At 43.6% G+C, this 21241-nt stretch overlaps 1 protein-coding gene across 50 annotated transcripts in view; it reads left to right on the top strand.

Annotated features, from left to right (window-relative positions):
- RIMS2 (regulating synaptic membrane exocytosis 2) overlaps positions 1-21241 on the top strand; it is a 990720-nt gene that overhangs the window by 567136 nt on the left and 402343 nt on the right. For 33 of the 50 annotated variants that reach the window (XM_075353016.1, XM_075352970.1, XM_075352974.1 and 30 more), the window contains one exon: positions 11186-11394. In XM_075353016.1, coding sequence (XP_075209131.1) covers positions 11186-11394 — 209 coding nt within the window. Of the gene's footprint in view, positions 1-10932; positions 10998-11185; positions 11395-21241 lie in introns of all 50 variants that reach the window. The other 17 variants (XM_075352987.1, XM_075352985.1, XM_075352999.1 and 14 more) reach the window with 1 other exon arrangement.

Raw genomic sequence — 21241 nt, 5'->3', positions numbered from 1 at the left:
TCGCAGATACATGTGTTTTTTCCGGCGCGTGTCACACGAAACACGTCCGTGTTACGTGTGACACCTGTGATGCCGGAGAAAACGGGGACATGTCTACGTGTGGAGCACATGGGCACACGTATGCTCCACATGTACACACGGTCCATGGCAGATTACGCACATGAGCGCAGACCCATTGATTTTAATGGGTCTACGTGTGCCCGTGTCTCCGGTACGTGAGAAAACTGACCATGCACGTACCGGAGGCACAGACGTGTGAAAGAGGCCTTAATAACATGGATTTCCAGAGTTAGTACACCAGCCTCATTGGGTCAATTACATCTATTACATTGTGTTATATGCAGTAATGGCTACAATCTTGAAATAGAATGTAGTGCATGTAACCTAATAGGATAGATATATGTTCCTCATTATTGAAATTCCAAGACCAAGAAAGAAAACTTGTGGAATTATATAAATCAATGGATCGATAAATGTGTTAAAATATGCAAAAAAACCAAAACAAAATGGCAACATCTCAATTTATTCAGTATTTAGTATGAGAACCACAAAAAGAAATCCCCCTCACATACACGTCTTGACTTCTCTCAATGTGGTTATTAAAGGCTTGGCTGAGGAATCTTCTGCCATATTGAAGGCACTTAGTTCTGAAAATCATCAAGATCCACTGCTGGCACCTCCCTTTGTAAATGCCTGCAAAATGTGGACACAGATATGTATGTTGTTAGACAAGTCCGGAGATGCTGCAGGCCATGGTAGCACTTTTAGACCATTCAGGCTGCTAACAGTAACACGAGCAACGTGCGACTGTGTTGTAAAATGACTCCTGAGACACTTTCACTTTCCATCATGGAGGCCTCTTTATGGCATTGCCCATGTGGTCTCCAGGCCAATCTCCAACTATCATTGAATCTGGGACAAAAGCCAGAATTATCGCTGAAGACCTTTATTTCAGCCTCCATTGCCGTCTTGTTCTACACCATGATAGCCATTGAGATCACTAGTGTGAGGTCAGTGGATCCCAGTGGAGCTTTATGTCTGGTCCTAGCTCAATGTCATTCAGATACCCTCTAATGTTTTGAGTAGACACTGAAGCCTTGGGATGTTTAGTTTCACTTGCAGTACAGAATACATCACTATGGGCCAATCTGACAAGACCATGTGGGCAACACTGTGAAGAGGCCTTCATGAGGGAATGTTATGCCGGACCTATTCTTGGTATTATGGTGTGGGAAGACATAATGTTCAGCCCCTGAACCCCTCCAGTCTTCATTCCAGGTGGTGGAACCAGTGATACTGTGAAACCATTGGTTGGCTATTCGAAAATGTCCCAGGAGTAGAGATGAACCGTTAAAGTTCGGTTCTGCGGGTTCTGCAGGACTTTAGATAAAGTTCAGTTCGGGAGACTGGGACTTGACCTGAATCCCATTGGAGTCAATGATTGGGCAGTTTGGCTCTTCGCCCAGTAATACCAGCTGTAAACAGATCACTTCTGGGGAGGGAAGGCAAGGTTATTTCATATTTTTTGTGAACCCTACTTCCAAAATCGCTGATTTTACCCCTAGTGAGAGCCATTCAGACACTGCAAGCGGCTCGCACTGGGCCGAGCACCGAGCGCACACCGATGCTCGCTTGAGTGATAAGCATACGTAAAGCATCCAAACTCTGAACTGAAACACTGATATTTTTTTTACAGTCCATGTTCTGAGTCATTTGTCAACATGACAACCCCAGGCCACATGATACTCATGCTACAGTGAGCAGCCTGCTTCGCCTAAATGTGCTACCGTGGTCTGCAGTATCTCCGAACTTTTCTCCCATTGAGCACATCTGGGATGTCATTGGGCAGAAATTGCAAAGGAGCTGCCAGCAGCGGATCTTGATGATAATCCCAAGTGCATTCAGCATTACAGAACATTCCTCGGACAGGCATTAATATCCGCATTGATATCAGGCAAGGCATGTACTGCGGGGATTTCTGCATGTGACACTCGTACTCAATTCTGAACAAATCGAAATGTTTAGAAAATGTTGTTTCTATTTGTTTCATTATTTTTCCATCATTAACATATCTATCCACCTTATGATTTTCATAATTTCATGACTTTTCTGACTTGTTACACTACACTCCTCAATATTGGTATTGTATCTGCACATTAGCTATGATTTGGTGTAAGAATAAGGGGGAGATATTTATCACAGGGGACAAAATTATTACGGTATGTGTAATGCCAAGAATAAAATGACCAAAGGGTTTGGTCTTTCTTTTATTTTGGTAACCACTTTGATATGGATTTTAACAAATTATCAATAAGAAGTCATTTATATTTTTGGATTGAGCTGGAAACATTTTTTCTTTTCAGTATGGATGTAGTATGCCGTCACATTAGCCATGATTTTGTGTAAGAATAAGTGGGAGATATTTATCACAGCTGACAACATTATGTATAATGCCAAAAATAAAATGAGCAAAGGGTTTGGTGTTTATTCTGTGTTACTGATCACTTTGATTTGGATTTTAATGACTTGTCAATAAGAAGTCCTATATATTTTTGGATTGAGCTGGACACATTATTTTTTCTTTTCAGTATGGATGTAGTATGCCGTCACATTAGCCATGATTTGGTGTAAGAATAAGAGGGAGATATTTATCACAGGGGACAAAATTATTATGTGTAACGCCAAGAATAAAACGACAAAAGGGTTTGGTCTTTCTTGTTTTTTACTCAACTCTATGATATGGATTTTAATGAATTATCAATAAAGAGTAATTTATCTTTTGGGATTGAGCTGGATAAATAATTTTTCCTTTTCAGTATGGATGTAGTATGCCGTCACATTAGCCATGATTTGGTGTAAGAACAGGATCGTGTTTTGCCATATTTTTGTGCCACGTGCACCATTCTAACCTTTTGGTGCATTCTGAATCATTTTCGCTGACTTCCACATTCCGTCTATGTTGATAAATCTCCCCCTTTGTTCAGAGAGAGCAGCATTGAATGTGTCATGGGAAATATAAGATGGAAGCACTGAGCGTATTGGAGAAAATTGTGCCTATTTTATGTCTGCTGTGATTGCTGCAAAGCTGAAAATAAGCTCTTCGCTTCTCTTTTTTCCTATTAGGTAAGCGTAACAAAGTTTACAGAGAAAACCTTCCTCGTCCCAGAGGGTTCTTATGTAATTCATTGACTTGTGTGTAGATTTTGCAGAAATGCCCAGACGTCCCCGATACCTAGCGTTCCCGCACCGCGCCGCTGAATTCCTAAACACTTTCATGTTGAACATGTAAAGCTTTTAAACGCAAACTTGTAACTTGTATATTAGATATTGCTCCCCTGAGAGAGCAGCGTACAAGTGCTGACTGCGCTGCGGAAATTAAACATATACTAGAAGAGGGAAGCATTAATTAAGAGAAATTATTAGGAAATTGACTACATCAGAGTAAATCATCATTCAGCCTCAGGTGTTGGATCATCACAAGCATTCAGCATTAAAGGACGACTGATGAATGTCTTGTAAGATGATGGGTCTTTATCTTTATACTTACATTAAACGGGATGTCTGGTTTTGGAAAACTCACTTTTAAATGCCTTATTAATAAATTTTGAGTAAAAGGGGTATTCCCATGTTGCAAAGTAATGGCATATCTGTAAGGTCAGCTTAAGCTGGTTTCACATCAGCGGTATTAAATGGGTTTCAGCTCCATTCATTTACAATGGAATCACGGCAAGATGTCGTCACATGCGGTCACATTCCATTGTAAATGAATGGAACTGGAACACATTTGTGCCGGATCCGCTTTCCGTCAAAATACCCCTGATGTGTGTTACGTCACCACCGGAATCTGCTCCATCGACTTCTAATCTGATCGGCAGGCGACGCCCTGATCCTGCCGTGGATGGTGCTGGTGATGGAAGAGGAGTCGATGCCAGCGGCGTCGGTGGGCGCAGGCTCCGATCATCCACTGGTCTGGGTTTCCTGGGGATCTGCAGTGCCACTGGCTGACTGTAGGTGGCGGGTGTCTCCCAGCTGAAGTACCATCATTCAGCTACAGCCTATGAGAAGACACCACACCCTTTTTAATGCCCCTCCTGTCTGCTGACCTCTGCCAGAGATAGTTCTGAAAATTCTGGCTCCTGTTTCGTCCTGTTCTGTGATTTCGTGTGCTGATTACCGCTTGTTTTCTGACTACCCTCCTGCCTGCTGTTTTTGTACCTCGCTGCCCGATCCGGTTTTGACCTCTCCTTGTTTTCTGATTACATCCTTGTCTGCCGATTTTGTCCCTTTTCCACAATTCCTGTTTTGACCCTGCCTGACGACTACTCTCTCAGACTGCAGCCTTCCACAGGTAGTGATCTCCAGGGCCCTGTGTAATTCCAGGGTTTCAGGGTTCTAGGGGTCCTGCTTGGTTAGTGGCTTCCCTCTAGCCTGTCCATTACAGCCCGTCTGAGTCTGTGGATCCAGGCAGGCGTTACAATGTGAGAGCGGCCTAGTCTATTGACTTTCGTCACCCGTTTCCAATCTTCTACTGTCCACTTTTTGTAGTTTTTTGCAAACTCGAGCCAAAGCTTCTTATGATTATATTGAAGTTGAGGCTTCTTCGACTTTTTCGGGCCACCAGTCCAGACCTGTATAACGTGCATCACAAGGTGCTTGCATGGACGTCTGTGATCTCAATATTACAAAGCATACGAGCCGCCTCCACTGCCATGTTCGTTGCATCAGAACCTTGTGATGAGCCAACTTGTTGACTCCGATATTGTCCCTGGACGTCCACCTCTTGGCTTCCAAATGGATGAACGGACTTCATTCCATACTTTTCCTACTGTCATGGCCTCACATAATAGTATGATATATAATAATATTTATTAATTTATATAGCGCTGTTCATTCCACAGTGCTTTACATACACATGATGCCGTTTGGCAATTTTCTTGGCCAAAAAACGCTATCAATGAGCTGGATGATATTGTTTCTCTTTTCTTGGGAAATCTTCTTCATGGCTGCTCCTCGATTCGAACCAGTGACCTTTTGTTTGGGAATCAACCTAATAACACACTGAGTTATTGGGGAATGTGAGAACAGATTGTAATTTGTAGTATACAGGAAGAAAAACAGTTTTCCACCACCAGGAGCAAAACAGTAACAATGCAGTGACATGAGAAGAATCTGCATAACTAATCATGTGCTAAATAGTTGCAAGTCAAATTTATTTATGAGATAACCAAGATGATTGTCTATAAAATGAAGGTCGTCTCACGTTCGAAGCTATGGATGGTAAGATATGGAGATTGAGGCCCTGTGCACACGCTGGAGTTTTTGATGCGTTTTTGTTTTTTTTTTTTTTAAATCCGCATCAAAACCTGCATGTCTCTCCTGAAGCCAGCAAAGTCAATGTATTTTTTTATTTGCTGTACACACACTGCGGTTTTTTTCCGTCCGGTTTCAACCTGGTTTTTAATGCCGAAAAAATCTGGAGCATGTCAATTATTAGTCTGGTTTAGCAGCGTTTTTCACCCATTGACTTCAGTGTTGTTATGAAATAACGCTGGTGAACCGCAGGTCTTTTCACACTGTGACGTTTGAGTCCGGTTTCATAGTGTTAATTTCAGCATGTCCTCCTCAGGAAAATCTCTCTTTCTCGATCGAGCCACCAACAGAATATCTTTTCAGGATTTCTTTAGTGTTCTCTCTCTTTCTTTCTCTCTCTTTTTTCTCTTTCTTCCTCTTTCTTTCTCTCTTTCTCTCTCTTTTTCTTTCTCCCCTCCCTCTCAATCCCTCTTTCTCCCTTTCTCTCTCCCCCTCTCTACACCCCCTCTCCCCCTTTCCTACTCCCTCTCTCTCCTCCTCTTTTTCCCCCTCTCTCCCCCTCTCTTTCTCTCCCCTTCCTACTCCCTCTCTCTCCTCTATTTCCCCCTCTCTCCCCCTCTCCCTTTCTCTCTCTCCCCCTCTCCCTTTCTCTCTCTCCCTCTCTACCCCCCTCCCTCTCCCTTTCCTACTTCCTCTCTCTCTCCCCCTCTCCCTCTCTCTCCCCCTCTCGCCCACTCTCCCCCTCCCTCTCTCTCCCCACTCTTTTCCCCCCTTACTCCCCCTCTCCTTCTCCCTCTCTTTCTCTCTCTCACCCTCTTTTCCCCCCTCTCTCTTTCTCCCTCTCCCTCTCTCTTTCTCTTTCTCCGTCTCTCTTCGACCCTGAAACATCCAATTTTAACACACGGTTGTTTGCCAATCAGAAAATTTCTTCAAATCATCTGCAGCGTGGCACATAGCCTGAAAATCAAAAGTTCAGAACATTGTTACCTTTTTGCTTGTCAATGTATTTAAAGCACCACTCCAGCGTTTTTGTTTTTTTTTTGTTGTTGTTGTTTTTCAGCACTGGAGTGGCGCTTTAAATCTAAGTCCTCTATATTTTACTTAGGGCGGCGTCACACGCTACGATATATCATGCGATCTGTCGTCGGGGTCATGGAATTTGTGACGCGCATCCGGCATCGTCGTACCGTGTGACACCTCCGAACGACTGTTAACGAGCAAAAATACTCACCTTATCGTTGCTCGTTGACACGTTGTTCATTTCCTTAATCTCGTTCCTCCTTCTGTGCGCCGGTTGTTCGTCGTTCCCGAGGCAGCACACATCGCTACGTGTGACACCCCGGGAACAACGAACAACAACTTACCTGCGTCCTGCCGGCAATGAGGAAGGAAGGAGGTGGGCGGGATGTTACGTCCCACTCATCTCCGCCCCTCCACTTCTATTGGGCTTCTGCTGTGTGACGTCGCTGTGACACCGAACATCCCTCTCCCTTCAGGAAGAGGATGTTCGCTGCCCACAGCGAGGTCGTTAGGGAGGTAAGTACGTGTGACGGGGGTTTAACGACTTTGTGTGACACGGGCAATGAATTGACTGGGGCGGGTACAATCGCTCATGCAATCGCACGATATATCGTCTCGTGTAACGCCGCTCTTACCCTCTGGCGGTTTCATGATTTTTTTGGCATCGCTCCAGTCCCGTGGCACCATCTTGTGACTATAACTTTTGACTGGAAGGGAACTCTGATGGAACATCACAATTGCTTAATACAAGTCTATGAGGGCAAGAACGAGGCTCTCATAGACTTGTATTGATTTTTGTCCTTCGCGTGCACCATGGAACTACCGGCAGGTCATAAATCACCAGAGACCAACCGACTTTGGCTTTAAAAAACTGCATTGAAAAAAACCCCCAAAAACACAGCGTGGAAACATGATATAAATCTATTCTGAAAAAAATAGTCTATAAAACGGAAAATTGTAAACTGATTTAGATAAGGAGATAAAGGTTAATTGTTGGCTTGTAAAAGATCTGCAACTTTCTAATATTATTCATACATCAATCGGCCACCACCACTTTGAGGTTTCGCTGCCGGTGAATATGAACATTGATGGGCTGTAGAAATCGTGTCATGTCCTTTTTTTTATTTTATTTGCAATTAATTTCACTATAGGCTAAACATGACATGTTAGTGTTTCGGAAAGGAGAAATGTTTGGCACCCAAGATGTGTCGGCAAAATTGCTTTATTCATCAACATGCTATGTGGTGAGCCGGGGGTGCGCTCACAGGCCGCATCAAAATGTGACGGTGTAGAACTTGGGCAAGATGGACGAGGACGAGGGCATCAACACATTACAGATGGTTAGAGCAGGGTTATACAATGTATAATTAATGAACGGTGGAGAGAAACCTACGTGGAAATGACGCCTTCTAAGGTTGTAAAAAACGGCTATCATCTAATTTCCAGATTGGATTAAGGAATACCCAGTGTTGGACCCCTCTCACCAATTTTTGGCAATGGGTATGGGAGCGAACGTGTACAAAGGGTACTAGAGAGAGGTATGAAAATATATATACACAGACATTGGGGGCTAGATGTTCCCTTTACAGTAGGGGCAACTTTATTCACCAGTTTAAAGAGGTTGGCCACTATTTTTACATTGATGGGCTATCCTTAGGATAGGACATCAATGTCTGATCGGTCCGACACCAGCATCCCTGCCGATCAGCTGCTCTCGGTCTCAGCGGCAGCAGGAGGCTGGAAACGCGGCTCCGTCTCCTGATAGTGGCTGCGGCTGGGTACTGTGCAGCCGCCTCCCATTCTAATCAATAGGAGGTGGATGTGCAGTAGTCGACTATGGCCACTATCAGAAGACGGAGCAGCGCCAGAGCTGAGCGTTTCCAGCCTTCTGCTGCTGCCGGCGGCACGGAGAACAGCTGATCATCAGGGGTGTGGGGTGTCAGACCCTGGCCGATCAGACATTGGTAACCTATACTAAGGGGTACTTTGCACACTACAACATCGCAAGCCGATAGTAGCGATGCCGAGCGCGATAGTCCCCGCCCCAGTCGCAGCTGCGATCTCTTGTGATAGCTGCCGTAGCGAACATTATCGCTACGGCAGCTTCACATGCACTTACCTGCCCTGCGACGTCGTTCTGGCCGGCAAACCACCTACTTCCTAAGGGGGCAGGTCATGCGGCGTCACAGCGACGTCACACGGCAGGCGGCCAATAGAAGCGGAGGGGCGGAGATGACCGGGACATAAACATCCCGCCCACCTCCTTCCTTCCTCATTGCAGGTGCAGGTAAGGAGATGTTCCTCGCTCCTGCGGCTTCATACACAGCGATGTGTGCTGCCCAGGAACGAGGAACAACATCGTAACATCGGTCCTTCCGAAATTATGGAAATGACCGACGCTACACCGATCATACGATTTCGACGCTTTTGCGCTCGTTAATCGTAGTAAAAAGGATTCACATACTCCGATGTCGACAGCGACGCCGGATGTGCGTCAATTTCGATTTGACCCCACCGACATCGCACCTGTGATGTCGTAGTGGGCAAAGTACTCCTAAGGATAGGCCATCAATGTAAATCTAGTGGACAACCTCTTTACTCCCCCAGAGGATGTGCAGCAGACAGTGCCACTGTGCCCAATATGGTTCATATAATGGTGTTATAGCTTCACAGTGTCCCTTCTATCAGTGGTTAGTGCCAGAGGTCCCAGATATGGCAGCTATTATTTTACCATTGCCACTACTGTTTAGTATAGACAGACTCGATACAGCGAGACACAAATAAACGAGATGCAAGAAAATTCTTTAAAAAGTAGAAAAAGTTTGATGAAATCCCTTATATCAGAGATGAATTAGAGGATTTATTCCGCCCAAGTCTGCACTGTGAATGGCATAATATAGAAGACGTGGCGTGGGCTTTGGGTATCGGTACGCGGAAGACTACGGCACAGGAATGGTATCTACGTTGTATGCTGGATGTCACTGGGAGATGTGTTGTGTGACACGAGCTCCCAATATATTTTATCATCTGAATTATATATTTCACAAATCCTCATACACTGAACACAAATATATACACAACACTTTTGTTTTTGCTCCGATTTTTCATGAACTGAACTCTCTAAGATCTAAGACTTTTTTGTATGAAGACAAAAGACCTTTTTTTCTCAAATATTGTTCACAAATCTGTCTAAATCTGTGTTTTGCTGAGATAATCCATCCACCTCACAGGTGTGCCAGATCAAGATGCTGATTAGACAGCATGATTATTGCACAGGTGTGTCTTAGGCTGGCCACAATAGAAGGCCTCACTAAAATGTGCAATTTTATCATGCAGCACAATGCCACAGCTGTCGCACGTATTGAGGGAGTGTGTTATTGGCATGCTGACTGCAGGAATGTCCAGCAGAGCTGTTGCGCGTGAATTGATTGTTCATTTCTCTAGCATAAGCCAAAGGCGTTTCAGAAAATTTGGCAGAACATCCAACCGGCCTCACAACCGCAGACCATGTGTAACTACACCAGCCTCAATATACAGCATCTTTACCGTCATCCTCTTGCCCTGCTTCATGTGTATGAAATGACCTACGTCAGCTTTAGGTTGGAGTCACACCTGTGAGTGACTCGCATCGCTCCACGCGGCCTGCTGCTCTCCGGACAGGAGTGGGTCAGCCGCATGCACTTCTATGCAGCTGACCGCCTCCTGTCTGGGAGTGGCAGGCCGTACCGAGTGATGCGATGCTAGACTCAGATGAGTTACATGCATCGCTCGCAAGTGATGATATCTAAATGCAGTGCGATGTTTCACATGCACCCATAGACTTGTATGGGTGCGCGTGAGCCGAGACAGGCCGTACCGAGTGATGCGATGCTAGACTCACATGAGTTACATGCATCACTCGCAAGTGATGATATCTAAATGCAGTGCGATGTTTCACATCACCCATAGACTTGTATGGGTGCGCGTGAGCCGAGACAGGCCGTACCGAGTGATGCGATGCTAGACTCAAGCGAGTTACATGCATCACTCGCAAGTGATGACATCCGAATGCAGAGCAATGTTTCACGTGCACCCATAGACGTGTGAGCCGAGACTCGCCGCCAAACGCAGATGGACACTGCCACATAGTTTTCCACTGGCATTTGTGGAAAGCGCAAGTGGAACCGAGTATAATGAAAAATCAAATCCTTCTCAGCATTTATTCTGGAGTGTTGTGAGCATGCTCAGTCACATGTGCAGAGGTCACTGCGCTGAGAGGGGGTGGAGCTGAACTCCCATTTATTTGTTATTTAAGTGTGATTCTCTATTGTTTTTCTTGAATAATTTCTAAAAATGTTATTTTGTATTATTTATTGTATTATCAATGCTATAAATACTGTGCTAATTAATAATGATATTTTTTTTTGTCCTCCTATGTATTGGTGGTAATTGGCCTTGCTCAGAGGGTATTGTGGCAATAAACGTTCAATGCACACCTCCAAAAAAAAAAAAAGGCAAGCGTAACACTGGACAGAATGATAAGCGAACTGTCATGTTATGCCTTCGTCTGATCTTTCCTCCTTTTTCCTTTACCGCTCTGTCTTCTCTGTCTGATCCTCACAGGTGACATGGAGTATTGGATGGAGCACACATCTTGGCACAGCAGCGAGGCATCCCCAATGTCTTTGGTGAGACATATGGGGCCCTAACATTCAGTTTCCTTCACCATCCACACCTCCCTTTGTTTTTTTTTTTTCTTTGTTTTTTTTATTTTTAATTTTATTTTTATTTTTTTTATTTTTTTTTTTTTATACCTATGCATGTTTTCTTTTCCTTTATTTTATATATATCCTTTTTTTTTATCCCACACTTGTAGGGGACAGTCAAAGGGGAAAAAGAAAAACTAGTGAGCAGGCAGTTTTGTCGGATTCTAACTCCTTGTCCGAAAGACAAAAGAAAATGGTGTGCTTTGGAGCCCACTCATTGGAAGAGGATTTGGAATGGTCAGAGCCTCAGATAAAAGACTCTGGGGTAGATACGTGTAGTAGCACCACCCTTAACGAGGAGCATAGCCATAGTGAGAAGGTACTGACATTGTGGAAGCCTTGCATTTGGAATCTGCTCATTTGGTCTTCGTTTGCTCTCTGTCACTCATTTAATTAAAAAAAAACATTTTTTACAACCAGACAGGGGGCTTATTTGAAGACTGCAGTATGATGGCGCAGCCATCTGCCAACATCGAGCCACTCTGCACATTTTTGGCCCTAGCTGGCAGCCGAGAGCTGCATCTGCTGTCTTTGAATGAGCTCTGTACTGTTTTCTAGACACTGTAGTATTTCTTAAGGTGCAGAAAAGAAAAACAAAACTGAAAAAAAAAATATATATATAAAAAAAGTAAAAAAAAAAAAAAAATTACTTAAAAAGTAGAAAAAAAAACAACAAAAACATCAACGCATTCTTGTACTGCCGATTCCGGCAATGCAAGAATGGGAATTGTCAGGTACAGAGAAATTCTCCTTTTCATCTCACTGCATAATTCTAGAATGTGATATCTTCTCCATTCAGCAAGCTTTATTGCCATTAAGGATGCAGTTGATTTGGCTGATTTCTAGCGTAAAAAACCCACATTAACCGGTTCAAGACAATATATATTAAAAAAAAACAAACAAAAACATTCAAAATTGGGTCTGTTTGTACAGAAAAGTTGTTTTTCTTTTTTCCCTTTCACTTTCATGTCATGTCCGTCCTTTTCATTTGTCGTCATAGTGTTTTTTTTGTGTGGTTTGAGTTGTAGCGTGTTGGTCTCCATTCAGTTTCTTTCTTTGCTTTTTTTAGCGTGTCGGGAGCCATGACATTCGTGTTTTTTGTCTTCTTAATGTGCTCTCTCTCTCTCTGTATGTGGAATCTGCATGGAGCATGAACTTATGAAGTCTTAAGCTAATGAAGCAGCCGTGATTACACAAAATATATGTGACCGGTCTCGACCCACTCAATGATACTCCGACATTGACTCAGTGTGGAGCAAATTTAGAAGAATCTCTAAGAATAATCAAACAATTGATTCCCCCCCACTCCAAAAAAAACCTCAACAAAACCAAAAAAGAAAAACACAATAATATCGTCTAAGGCATGATTTTTTTTTTTTTATTTGAGGGTTTTTAAGATCTAAACCCCAAATTTTACCAGGAGTAGCTCAGCTACATTAGGCCTGTTTCACATGTCAGTGAAAAACACAGACGTGTTAAAAACGCATATGTCCCTCCATGTGCTGTGATTCACGACACACATGAGTTGTCCATGTGTAATCCGTGAGACGTGATCTGTGATTGCACATGGAGATATACTCACCTGTCCCCGCTCCTGCTGTCCGTGGTGCTGAACTCTTCGGCTCTGCTGTGTTTTCGCCCCCGCTGCAGCTACTTCCGGGTCGGCTGTGGCTGCATACATGAATATGCATGACCGTAATTATCTGGCTGTGAAGCAGCAGAGAGCAGAGGCCGGAGACAGCTTTGCTGGAGAAAGTGAGTTAAAAATGTTTTTATTTTCAATGTCCGTGTTTTTCTGGTATGTGATTCACGGACCACACCATAGTGTAGTCCATGGGACAGCAGTAATGCCAGAAAAAAATGGACTTGTCTTTGTGTGGAGCACACGGACATGCGTGTACACACGGAGACACAGTCAGTGAAAAATCACTGATGTGTGCGCAAACCCATTGATTTTAATGTCCGCGATTCTGGTGCGTAAAAAAACTAGCACATACGTACCAGAATCACCGACATGTGAAAGAGGCCTTAAGATATAGATGATGTTAAAGGAGCTATCAATCGGGCACTTTGAAATTAAATGTCTTATCCTTTTATTCTCCTGGCCATAAGTAGCTATAAGAAGGGTCTTTCTCCCCTGTCCGCATTGAAAACACGAGTGCTCAGCCAAGTTTAGGGGAGATAACTGTTGGCCAATATGAATAAGCATCTTTAGATCTTCTGTACAAGGTAGTGATCCCGAATAACAGAGCACAAAGTCCCATTTGGCATTGTAGCGTTGAAACGTTCGGAAAGAAATGTGCTGCCCTACAGAAAGCCATCTGGTGCGGTATGTATGAAGCTGTTCTAGTAGTAATGCTTTCAGGAAATACAGTCATGGCTGAAAGTGTTGGCACCATGGAAATTGTTCCAGAGAATTAAGTATTTTTCCCAAAAAATGATTGCAATTATACAAGTCTTGTTATACACATTTATTTCCTTTGTGTATATCGGAACAACACACACACACACAATCACCCCTGATGGGGACCTTGTGCTATACACACGTACACATACACACACACACACACACACACACACACGAAAAACAGAGAAAAAAAGGCAAATTGGAAAGTTATTTCAAACAAAATCCCAAAAATGGGCCCAACAAAATTGTTGTTACCTTTCCAAAATTGTTGGTAAACAACTTTGTTTCAAGCATGTGATTCTCCTTCAAACTCAACTGTGGCAAGTAAGAGGTGTGGGCAATATGAAAATCACACCGGAAACTATTTAAAAAGAGGAGAAGTTGACTCAGTCTTTGCAGTGGGTGTCATGTGTGCGCCACACTGAGCATGGAGAACAAAAAGAACTGTCTGAGGACTTAAGAACCAAAATTTTTTAATTATATCCACCATTTCAAGGTTACAAGTCCCTCTCCAGAGATCTTGATGTTCCTTAGTCCAAGGTACGCAACATAATCAAAACGTTTACAACCCATGGCACTGTAGCTAATCTCCCTTTATGTGGATAGCAGAAAACACTTGATGAAAAGTTGCAACTCAGGATAGTCTAGAAGTCTTAAGAAGCTCCAATCAAGTTTCAAACAAATTCAAGCTGTCCTGTAGGCTCAGAGGACATCAGTGCAGCACAAACTATCCGTTGAAATTTGAATTAAATTAAACTTTATGGCAGAAGACCCAGGAGGACCCCTCTGCTGACACAAAGACATAAAAAAAGCTAGATAAGATTGCAGTTGGACAAAATGTGAGTAAGCCAAAATAGTTCTGGAAAAGCGTCTTGTGGACAGATGAGACCCAGATATAGCTGTTTGGTAAAGGACATTATTTTACTGTTTACCGGAAACGGAACGAAGCCTACAAACAAAAGAACACTGGACCTACAGTCAAATATAGTGGAGGTTCAAAGATGTTTTGGGGTTGTTTTATTGCCTCTAGCACAGGGTGCATTGACTATGTATAAGGCATCATGAACTCTGAAGATTACCAAAGGATTTTGGGACGCAATGTAGTGCCCAGTGTCAGAAAGCTGGGTTTGCGTCCTAGGTCATGGGTCTTCCATAAATGGATGAAAACAAAGCAATGGAGAGTTCTGAAGTGGAAGCAATGAGTCCAGACCTAAATCCAATTGACACCTGTGGAGAGAGCTTTAAATTGTTTCAAATACAAGAGACCTGAAGCAGTTTCTCAAAGAGGAGTGGTCCAGAATTTCAGTTTAGAGGTGTAGAAACTTGATGATTAAAAGAAGCTATTTATTGCAGTTACTTATTCCAAAGGGTCTGCAACCAAACATTTAGTTGAGGGTGCCAATAATTTTGTCTAGCCCATTCTTGGAGTTTTGTGTGAAATTATGTCTAATTGTTGTTTCGATGCAGACAAAGGAAAAATTAGGTGTATAACAAAACATGGAATTGCAATAATTTTCAGGAAGAAATACTTCATTTTCTGGAACAATTTGAAGGGTGCCAACACTTTCCTCCTAGACTGTATGTATATATACTGTATTTAATGAGGTGTACCGCTAATTTTCTGTTCTGAAATCCTTTGTGTGTCTTTGAGACATATGGGGGTAAAGTCGAAAGTTGTATAAAGCACTAATGCGACAAAGTACAGGAAGCCTAAATGTAGTCCGCTAGATGAGAACTTTATTCTAAGAAATCTTGAATTATAAAGAAAGAAGGAGAAGACTTTCTAGGAAATACTAGTGTCCTCTAGGGGTAAAGGTTCTATCCATACTATAGGATAGTCAGATGTATAGAATAAAGATTTTCTGTGGTTCTTCTTCAGAGTTAGGCCTAATGAGAAACATCAGAATATCCGTCTGGTCTACTTTTGAAGGACAGTGTGTTAGAGGGACTTTCTCAATATCAGATGGATTCTCCAGCACAATGTTGCTTGGGTTCCTGTTGGTCAGTAGGAAATAAAATCTTGGTCTTATAGCCCGTATTGTTGTGAGAACTCACATGGTAAGAGGACAGTGGAGAAGAGGCCCTTATCAGTCCTATCCGTGGGTCACCAGGTAAGTTAATATTCTGAATAAGTTGTTGGTTATCACTACATTCTTAAAAATCCTTTTGGGTACATTTTGGCTTTTTAAAGGGGTTCTCCACAAATAAAAAAATAATAAATAAATAAGTGAATGAAATGTCATTATAAATACATTTCTAATTACATTTAATTAGAAAATCACAATAGTTTTATGTGGAGATATAATCACTATACAATTAAAATGGCCGTCAGCTTGTTACACTGAGAAAAACCTGTCGTAGAACGTTTGGACCGGAGCCTGTGAGCACCTGCAGAAGGAAGCAACGCCCGCCTTCATATGTAGGAAGATGTGCTCCATCGCTCTCCGGGTCACAGGAATGAGCTTCCTACTGCACATGTTCACAGTCTCCTGTCCAAACATTCCAGGATAGGTTTCCGTAAGTGTTACAACGTGTAATTACACAGGCAAAATATGATTCCTAAAATTATTTTTATTAGATATGCTTAAAATAATTATAGTGAAAATAAAGTACCAATGGGAAAACCCACCCCCAGTGAGGTAATTAAGAAAAAGAGAAATTGGATAAGGTGAGCATGGCCTTGTTGTACTCTAAAATGACACTACCAAGCCGCAGAGGTTGGCACCCTAAATTGTTCAAATGGCACCCATGTTCAATGTTGATTTGTAAAAAAAAAAGCCCTATGGCTATGTGCCCACGGGAGATCGCACCTGCGGATGTATCCGCAGGTACGGCCGCAGTTTTCCCGCAGCTGCCCGCCGGCATCTGCAGCTATTTTTCCGGGATTCCAGCGATATAGCTGCGGTAAACCTGCGGACTTTCATGCGAATTACCTGCGGACGTCCCGGCCTCTATCTCCATAGCGGAGGGCCGGGATTTCCGCAGGTAATTCCGCAGGAATAATTGACATGCAGTTACGTGCGGCTGCGGGACATCCGCACCATGTTCCGCAGCCGCACTTTCCGCAGCGTGGACACAGACATTCCCCATGTCCCATAGGATAACATGGGAAGTGTTTGTACATGCTAAAACCTGCTGATTTATCTGGAAAATCCAGAAAAATCCGCAGGTTTTCCTCCGCAAAATCCGCAGAAACAAGCTCCCTTGGGCACATGGCCTATTAGTGTCACGCTAGGTATGGGGAAGTACCACGCGTACGGCAACAGGGAAGAGAAGGGAAACCCTGGCTCCCCTGACCACTCTAGACAGGTTCCGCACCTATGCGCCGGGCAGGATACCTGGCCCTGGCCGACTCTGAACTAAGCCCTGAGTAGGGAACGGATGGGATGAGCGCTTAGTCAACCCCACTAAGCTCTAAAAAAGGCACAGGGAGCACAAACAGAGGGAAGTGAACGACTAACTTATCCCCAAAAAAATTCAGAGAGAACAGCCACAAATAATGTTTCATCACATTAATACAAGCCAACTGCTTGCATCCTGTATAGGAATATAACTCTATCACCAGCAAACACCAAGGGGAAATATGAGTATTTAAGGACACAAGGGGAAGTGATGTTGATTAACAGCTGAAAGGTGAGAATATCCGCAGAATCCTAAAAGGAAAGGAATTAATTCCAAGCAGAGAAGATATATAGGATACCATTTACATCAAAGCAGGAAGAATTGAATGTGAGAGAGCAGTTTGTGTAGCCAAACACCGCAACCTTTTACAGCCAGTCACCACAGGACTGTCTGTCCACCGTGATACACCCGTGACAATTAGGCCCTATACAGCCCCATGATATCGTGTTGGTAAATTATGATAATGGTCCTTAACGATCTAAGTGACAATTCACTTCAGGCTGTATTGACCCTGTCACAGAGTCCAATTACCACTCAATCAACTGATATTAACACTCAAATTAATGTTACACATATTCCGGAGGACAATCAGTAAAACAGGGAGCACCAAAATCAGTACTCGTATAGCTACTAAACACGTTTCCCCTCTATGGAAGATCTACTTATCTGTAAAGAGTATTGGGGTGATAAGAATAACAATATTCTGTTTATTGCCTACTGATATCCTATATTCAGCTTATGTATAGAAAAGGAATATTACAAGGGACATAAAGTGCAAATGCATAGAAGATAATATCCTTAGTTTTAGCTAAAGTACATACAGTACAGACCAAAAGTTTGACTCTCATGACTCTAAAAATTGTAGATTCACATTGAAGGCATCAAAACTATGAATTAAAATGTGTGGAATGAAATACTTAAAGTTTGAAACAACTGAAAATATGTTTTATATTCTAGGTTCTTCAAAGTAGCCACCTTTTGCTTTCATTACTACTTTGCACACTCTTGGCATTCTCTTGATGAGTTTCAAGAAGTAGTCACCGGAAATGATTTTCCAACAGTCTTGAAGGAGTTCCCAGAGATGCTTGCCATTTGTTGGCCCTTTTGCCTTCACTCTGCGGTCCGGCTCACCCCAAACCATCTCGATTGGGTTCAGGTCTGGTGACTGTGGAGAGCAGATCATCTGGCGTAGCACCCCATCACTCCCCTTCTTAGTCAAATAGCCCTTACACAGCCTGGAGGTGTGTTTGGGGTCAATGTCCTGTTGAGAAATAAATTATGGTCCAACTAAACGCAAACCGGATGGAATAGCATGCCGCTGCAAGATGCTGTGGTAGCCATGCTGGTTCAGTATGCCTTCAATTTTGAATAAATCCCCAACAGTGTAAGCAGCAAAGCACCCCCACACCATCACACCTCCTCCTCTATGCTTCACGGTGGGAACCAGCCATGTAGAGTCCATCCGGTCACCTTTTCTACAAAGACATGGTGGTTGAATCCAAAGATCTCAAATTTGGACTCATCAGACCAAAGCACAGATTTCCACTGGTCTAATGTCCATTCCTTGTGTTCTTTAGCTCAAACAAGTCTCTTCTGCTTGTTGCCTGTCCTTAGCAGTGGTTTCTTAGCAGCTATTTTACCATGAAGGCCTGCTGCACAAAGGCTCCTCTTAACAGTTGTTCTAGAGATGAGACGGTGTGTCCAAACGTTTGGTCTGTACTATATGCAAGAAAATTGTAGTCCAGGCTCTACAGAGAAAATTGTCTTACAGACGTGTAAAAGGGAAAAGTCCCAAGTGTCTCATCTGGCAGAATCAATTTTCTGTGGGTATATACGGTAAACACTGCTCAAAAAATTAAAGGGAACACTCAAATAACACATCCTAGATCTGAATGAATGAAATATTCTCATTGAATACTTTGTTCTGTACAAAGTTGAATGTGCTGACAACAAAATCACACAAATATCATCAATGGAAATCAAATCTTTTAACCAATGTAGGCCTGGATTTAAAGACAAGACAAAACAATCACTGATCTCGGGGAGACCAGCCAGAGAAAACACTGCCGGCAGCCAACGACAGCTCAAGACAGTGAAATCCTAGGTGCATTGCCTCCTGGAAAATATGCAAATCAAAAAAGTCAGTGGAGCCTCTGTTAGGAGTCTCAACACAGAAACTAGGCAGATATCCCTCCGGGAAGGACCTAGCCAAGGAGTGACTCTTTTTAGGAGACCGCAAATCAAAAAGGTCCGTGGAGCCTCGGTTAGGAGTCTCGACACAGAAACTAGCCAGATATCCCTCCAGGAAGGATCTAGCCAAGGAGTGGCTCTTTTTAGGAGACCACTGTCTGTGGATGGATACCTGGCCTTGGTATTTTTCTTGTCATATCTTTAAACTTGTCAAAGAGCTGGATATTGACTAAAAGGGCCACTTAATATGGTGGTTATGGTGGTCTCCTAAAAAGAACCACTCCTTAGCTAGGTCCTTCCCGGAGGGATATCTGGCTGGTTTTTGTGTCGAGACTCCTAACAGAGGCTCCACGGACTTTTTTCATTTGTGGATTTGAAGAGACACACAAATTGAAAGTGGATACAAGTCAAAATGAAAATCAAAACTAGACAAAATTAAAGTGGAAACAAGTCAAAATGAGGCTCAGTATTGTGTGTGTGGCCTCCACGTGCCTGTATGACCTTCCTACAATGCCTGGGAATGCTCCTGATGAGGTTGCGGATGATTTCCTGAGGGATCTCCTCCCAGACCTGGACTAAAGCATCCACCAACTCCTGGACAGTCTGTGGTGCAACCTGACGTTTATGTGATGGAACGAGACATGATGTCCTAGATGTGCTCAATCGGATTCAGGACTGGGGAACGGGCGGGCCATTCCATAGCTTCAATGCCTTCATCTTGCAGGAACTGCTGACACACTACAGCCACATGAGGTCTGGCATTATCCTGCATTAGGAGGAACCCAGAGCCAACTTCACCAGCATATGGTCTCACAAGGGATCTGAGGATCTCATCTCTGTACCTAATGGCAGTCAGGCTACCTCTGGCGAGCACATGGAGGGCTGTGCGGCCCTCCAAAGAAATGCCACCCCACACCATTACTGACCTACTGCCAAACCTGTCTCCATGGCGTATCCAGGCTCTGTCACGTCTGTCACATGTGCTCAGTGTGAACCCGCTTTCATCTGTGAAGAGCACAGGGCACCAGTGGTGAATTTGCCAATCCTGGTGTCCTGTGGCAAATGCCAAGCGTCCTGCACGGTGTTGGACAGTGAGCACAACTTCCATCTGTGGACATCGGGTCCTCATGTTATCCTCATGGAGTCAGTTTCTAACCATTTGTGCAGACACATGCACATTTCTGGCCTGCTGGAGGTCATTTTGCAGGGCTCTGGCAGTGCTCCTCCTGTTCCTCCTTGCACGTAAGCGGAGGTAGCGGTCCTGCTGCTGGGTTGTTGCCCTCCTTTGGCCCCCTCCACGTCTCCTGGTGTACTGGCCTGTCTCCTGGTAGCGCCTCCATCGTCTGGACACTACGCTGACAGACACCGCAATCCTTGCCACAGCTCGCATTAATGTGCCATCCTGGATGAGCTGCACTACCTGTGTCACTTGTGTGGGTTGCAGAGTCTGTCTCATGCTACCGCGAGTGTGAGAGAACAACCAACATTCAACAGTGACCAAAACATCAGCCAGAAAGCATTGTACTGAGATGTGGTCAGTGCTCCCCACCTGCAGAAACACTCCTTTATTGACGGTGTCCTGATAATTGCCAATAATTTCCATCTGATGTCTATTCCATTTACACAACAGCATGTGATATCGATTGTCAATCAGTGTTGTCTCCTAAGTGGACAGTTTCCTTTCACAGAAGTCTGATTGACTTGGAGTTATGTTCAGTTGGTTAACTGTTCCCTTTAATTTTTTGAGCAGTGTATATATGGAGACACATACTTACCGTATATACATGATAGTCAGGATTCAGTTCAGGTGCACTTAATTCCAATGCCCCCGAAATCCATTGGATCCAGATCAGAGGTTAAGGGAAGATGACCTCACATTGGCAGTGCACAAAGAACATGAGCATGCATCACACTTAAACGGTTTACAAGGGAAGCACACAGACAGATATGATGGTCACATGACTGCATCCTAGAGGGAAGCACGCATCCGGATGTGATGATCACATGACTGCATCCTAGAGGGAAGTACGCAGATGGATGTGATGGTCACATGACTGCATCCTAGAGGGAAGCACGCAACGGATGTGATGGTCACATGACTGCATCCTAGAGGGAAGCACGCAGATGAATGTGATGGTCACATGACTGCATCCTAGAGGGAAGCACG

This window comes from Anomaloglossus baeobatrachus, chromosome 6 (assembly GCF_048569485.1).
Source record: "Anomaloglossus baeobatrachus isolate aAnoBae1 chromosome 6, aAnoBae1.hap1, whole genome shotgun sequence".
Taxonomy (NCBI): Eukaryota; Metazoa; Chordata; class Amphibia; order Anura; family Aromobatidae; genus Anomaloglossus; species Anomaloglossus baeobatrachus.
The sequence above is the reverse complement of the archived record's forward strand: the minus strand, read 5'-3'. Positions and strand labels throughout refer to the sequence as shown.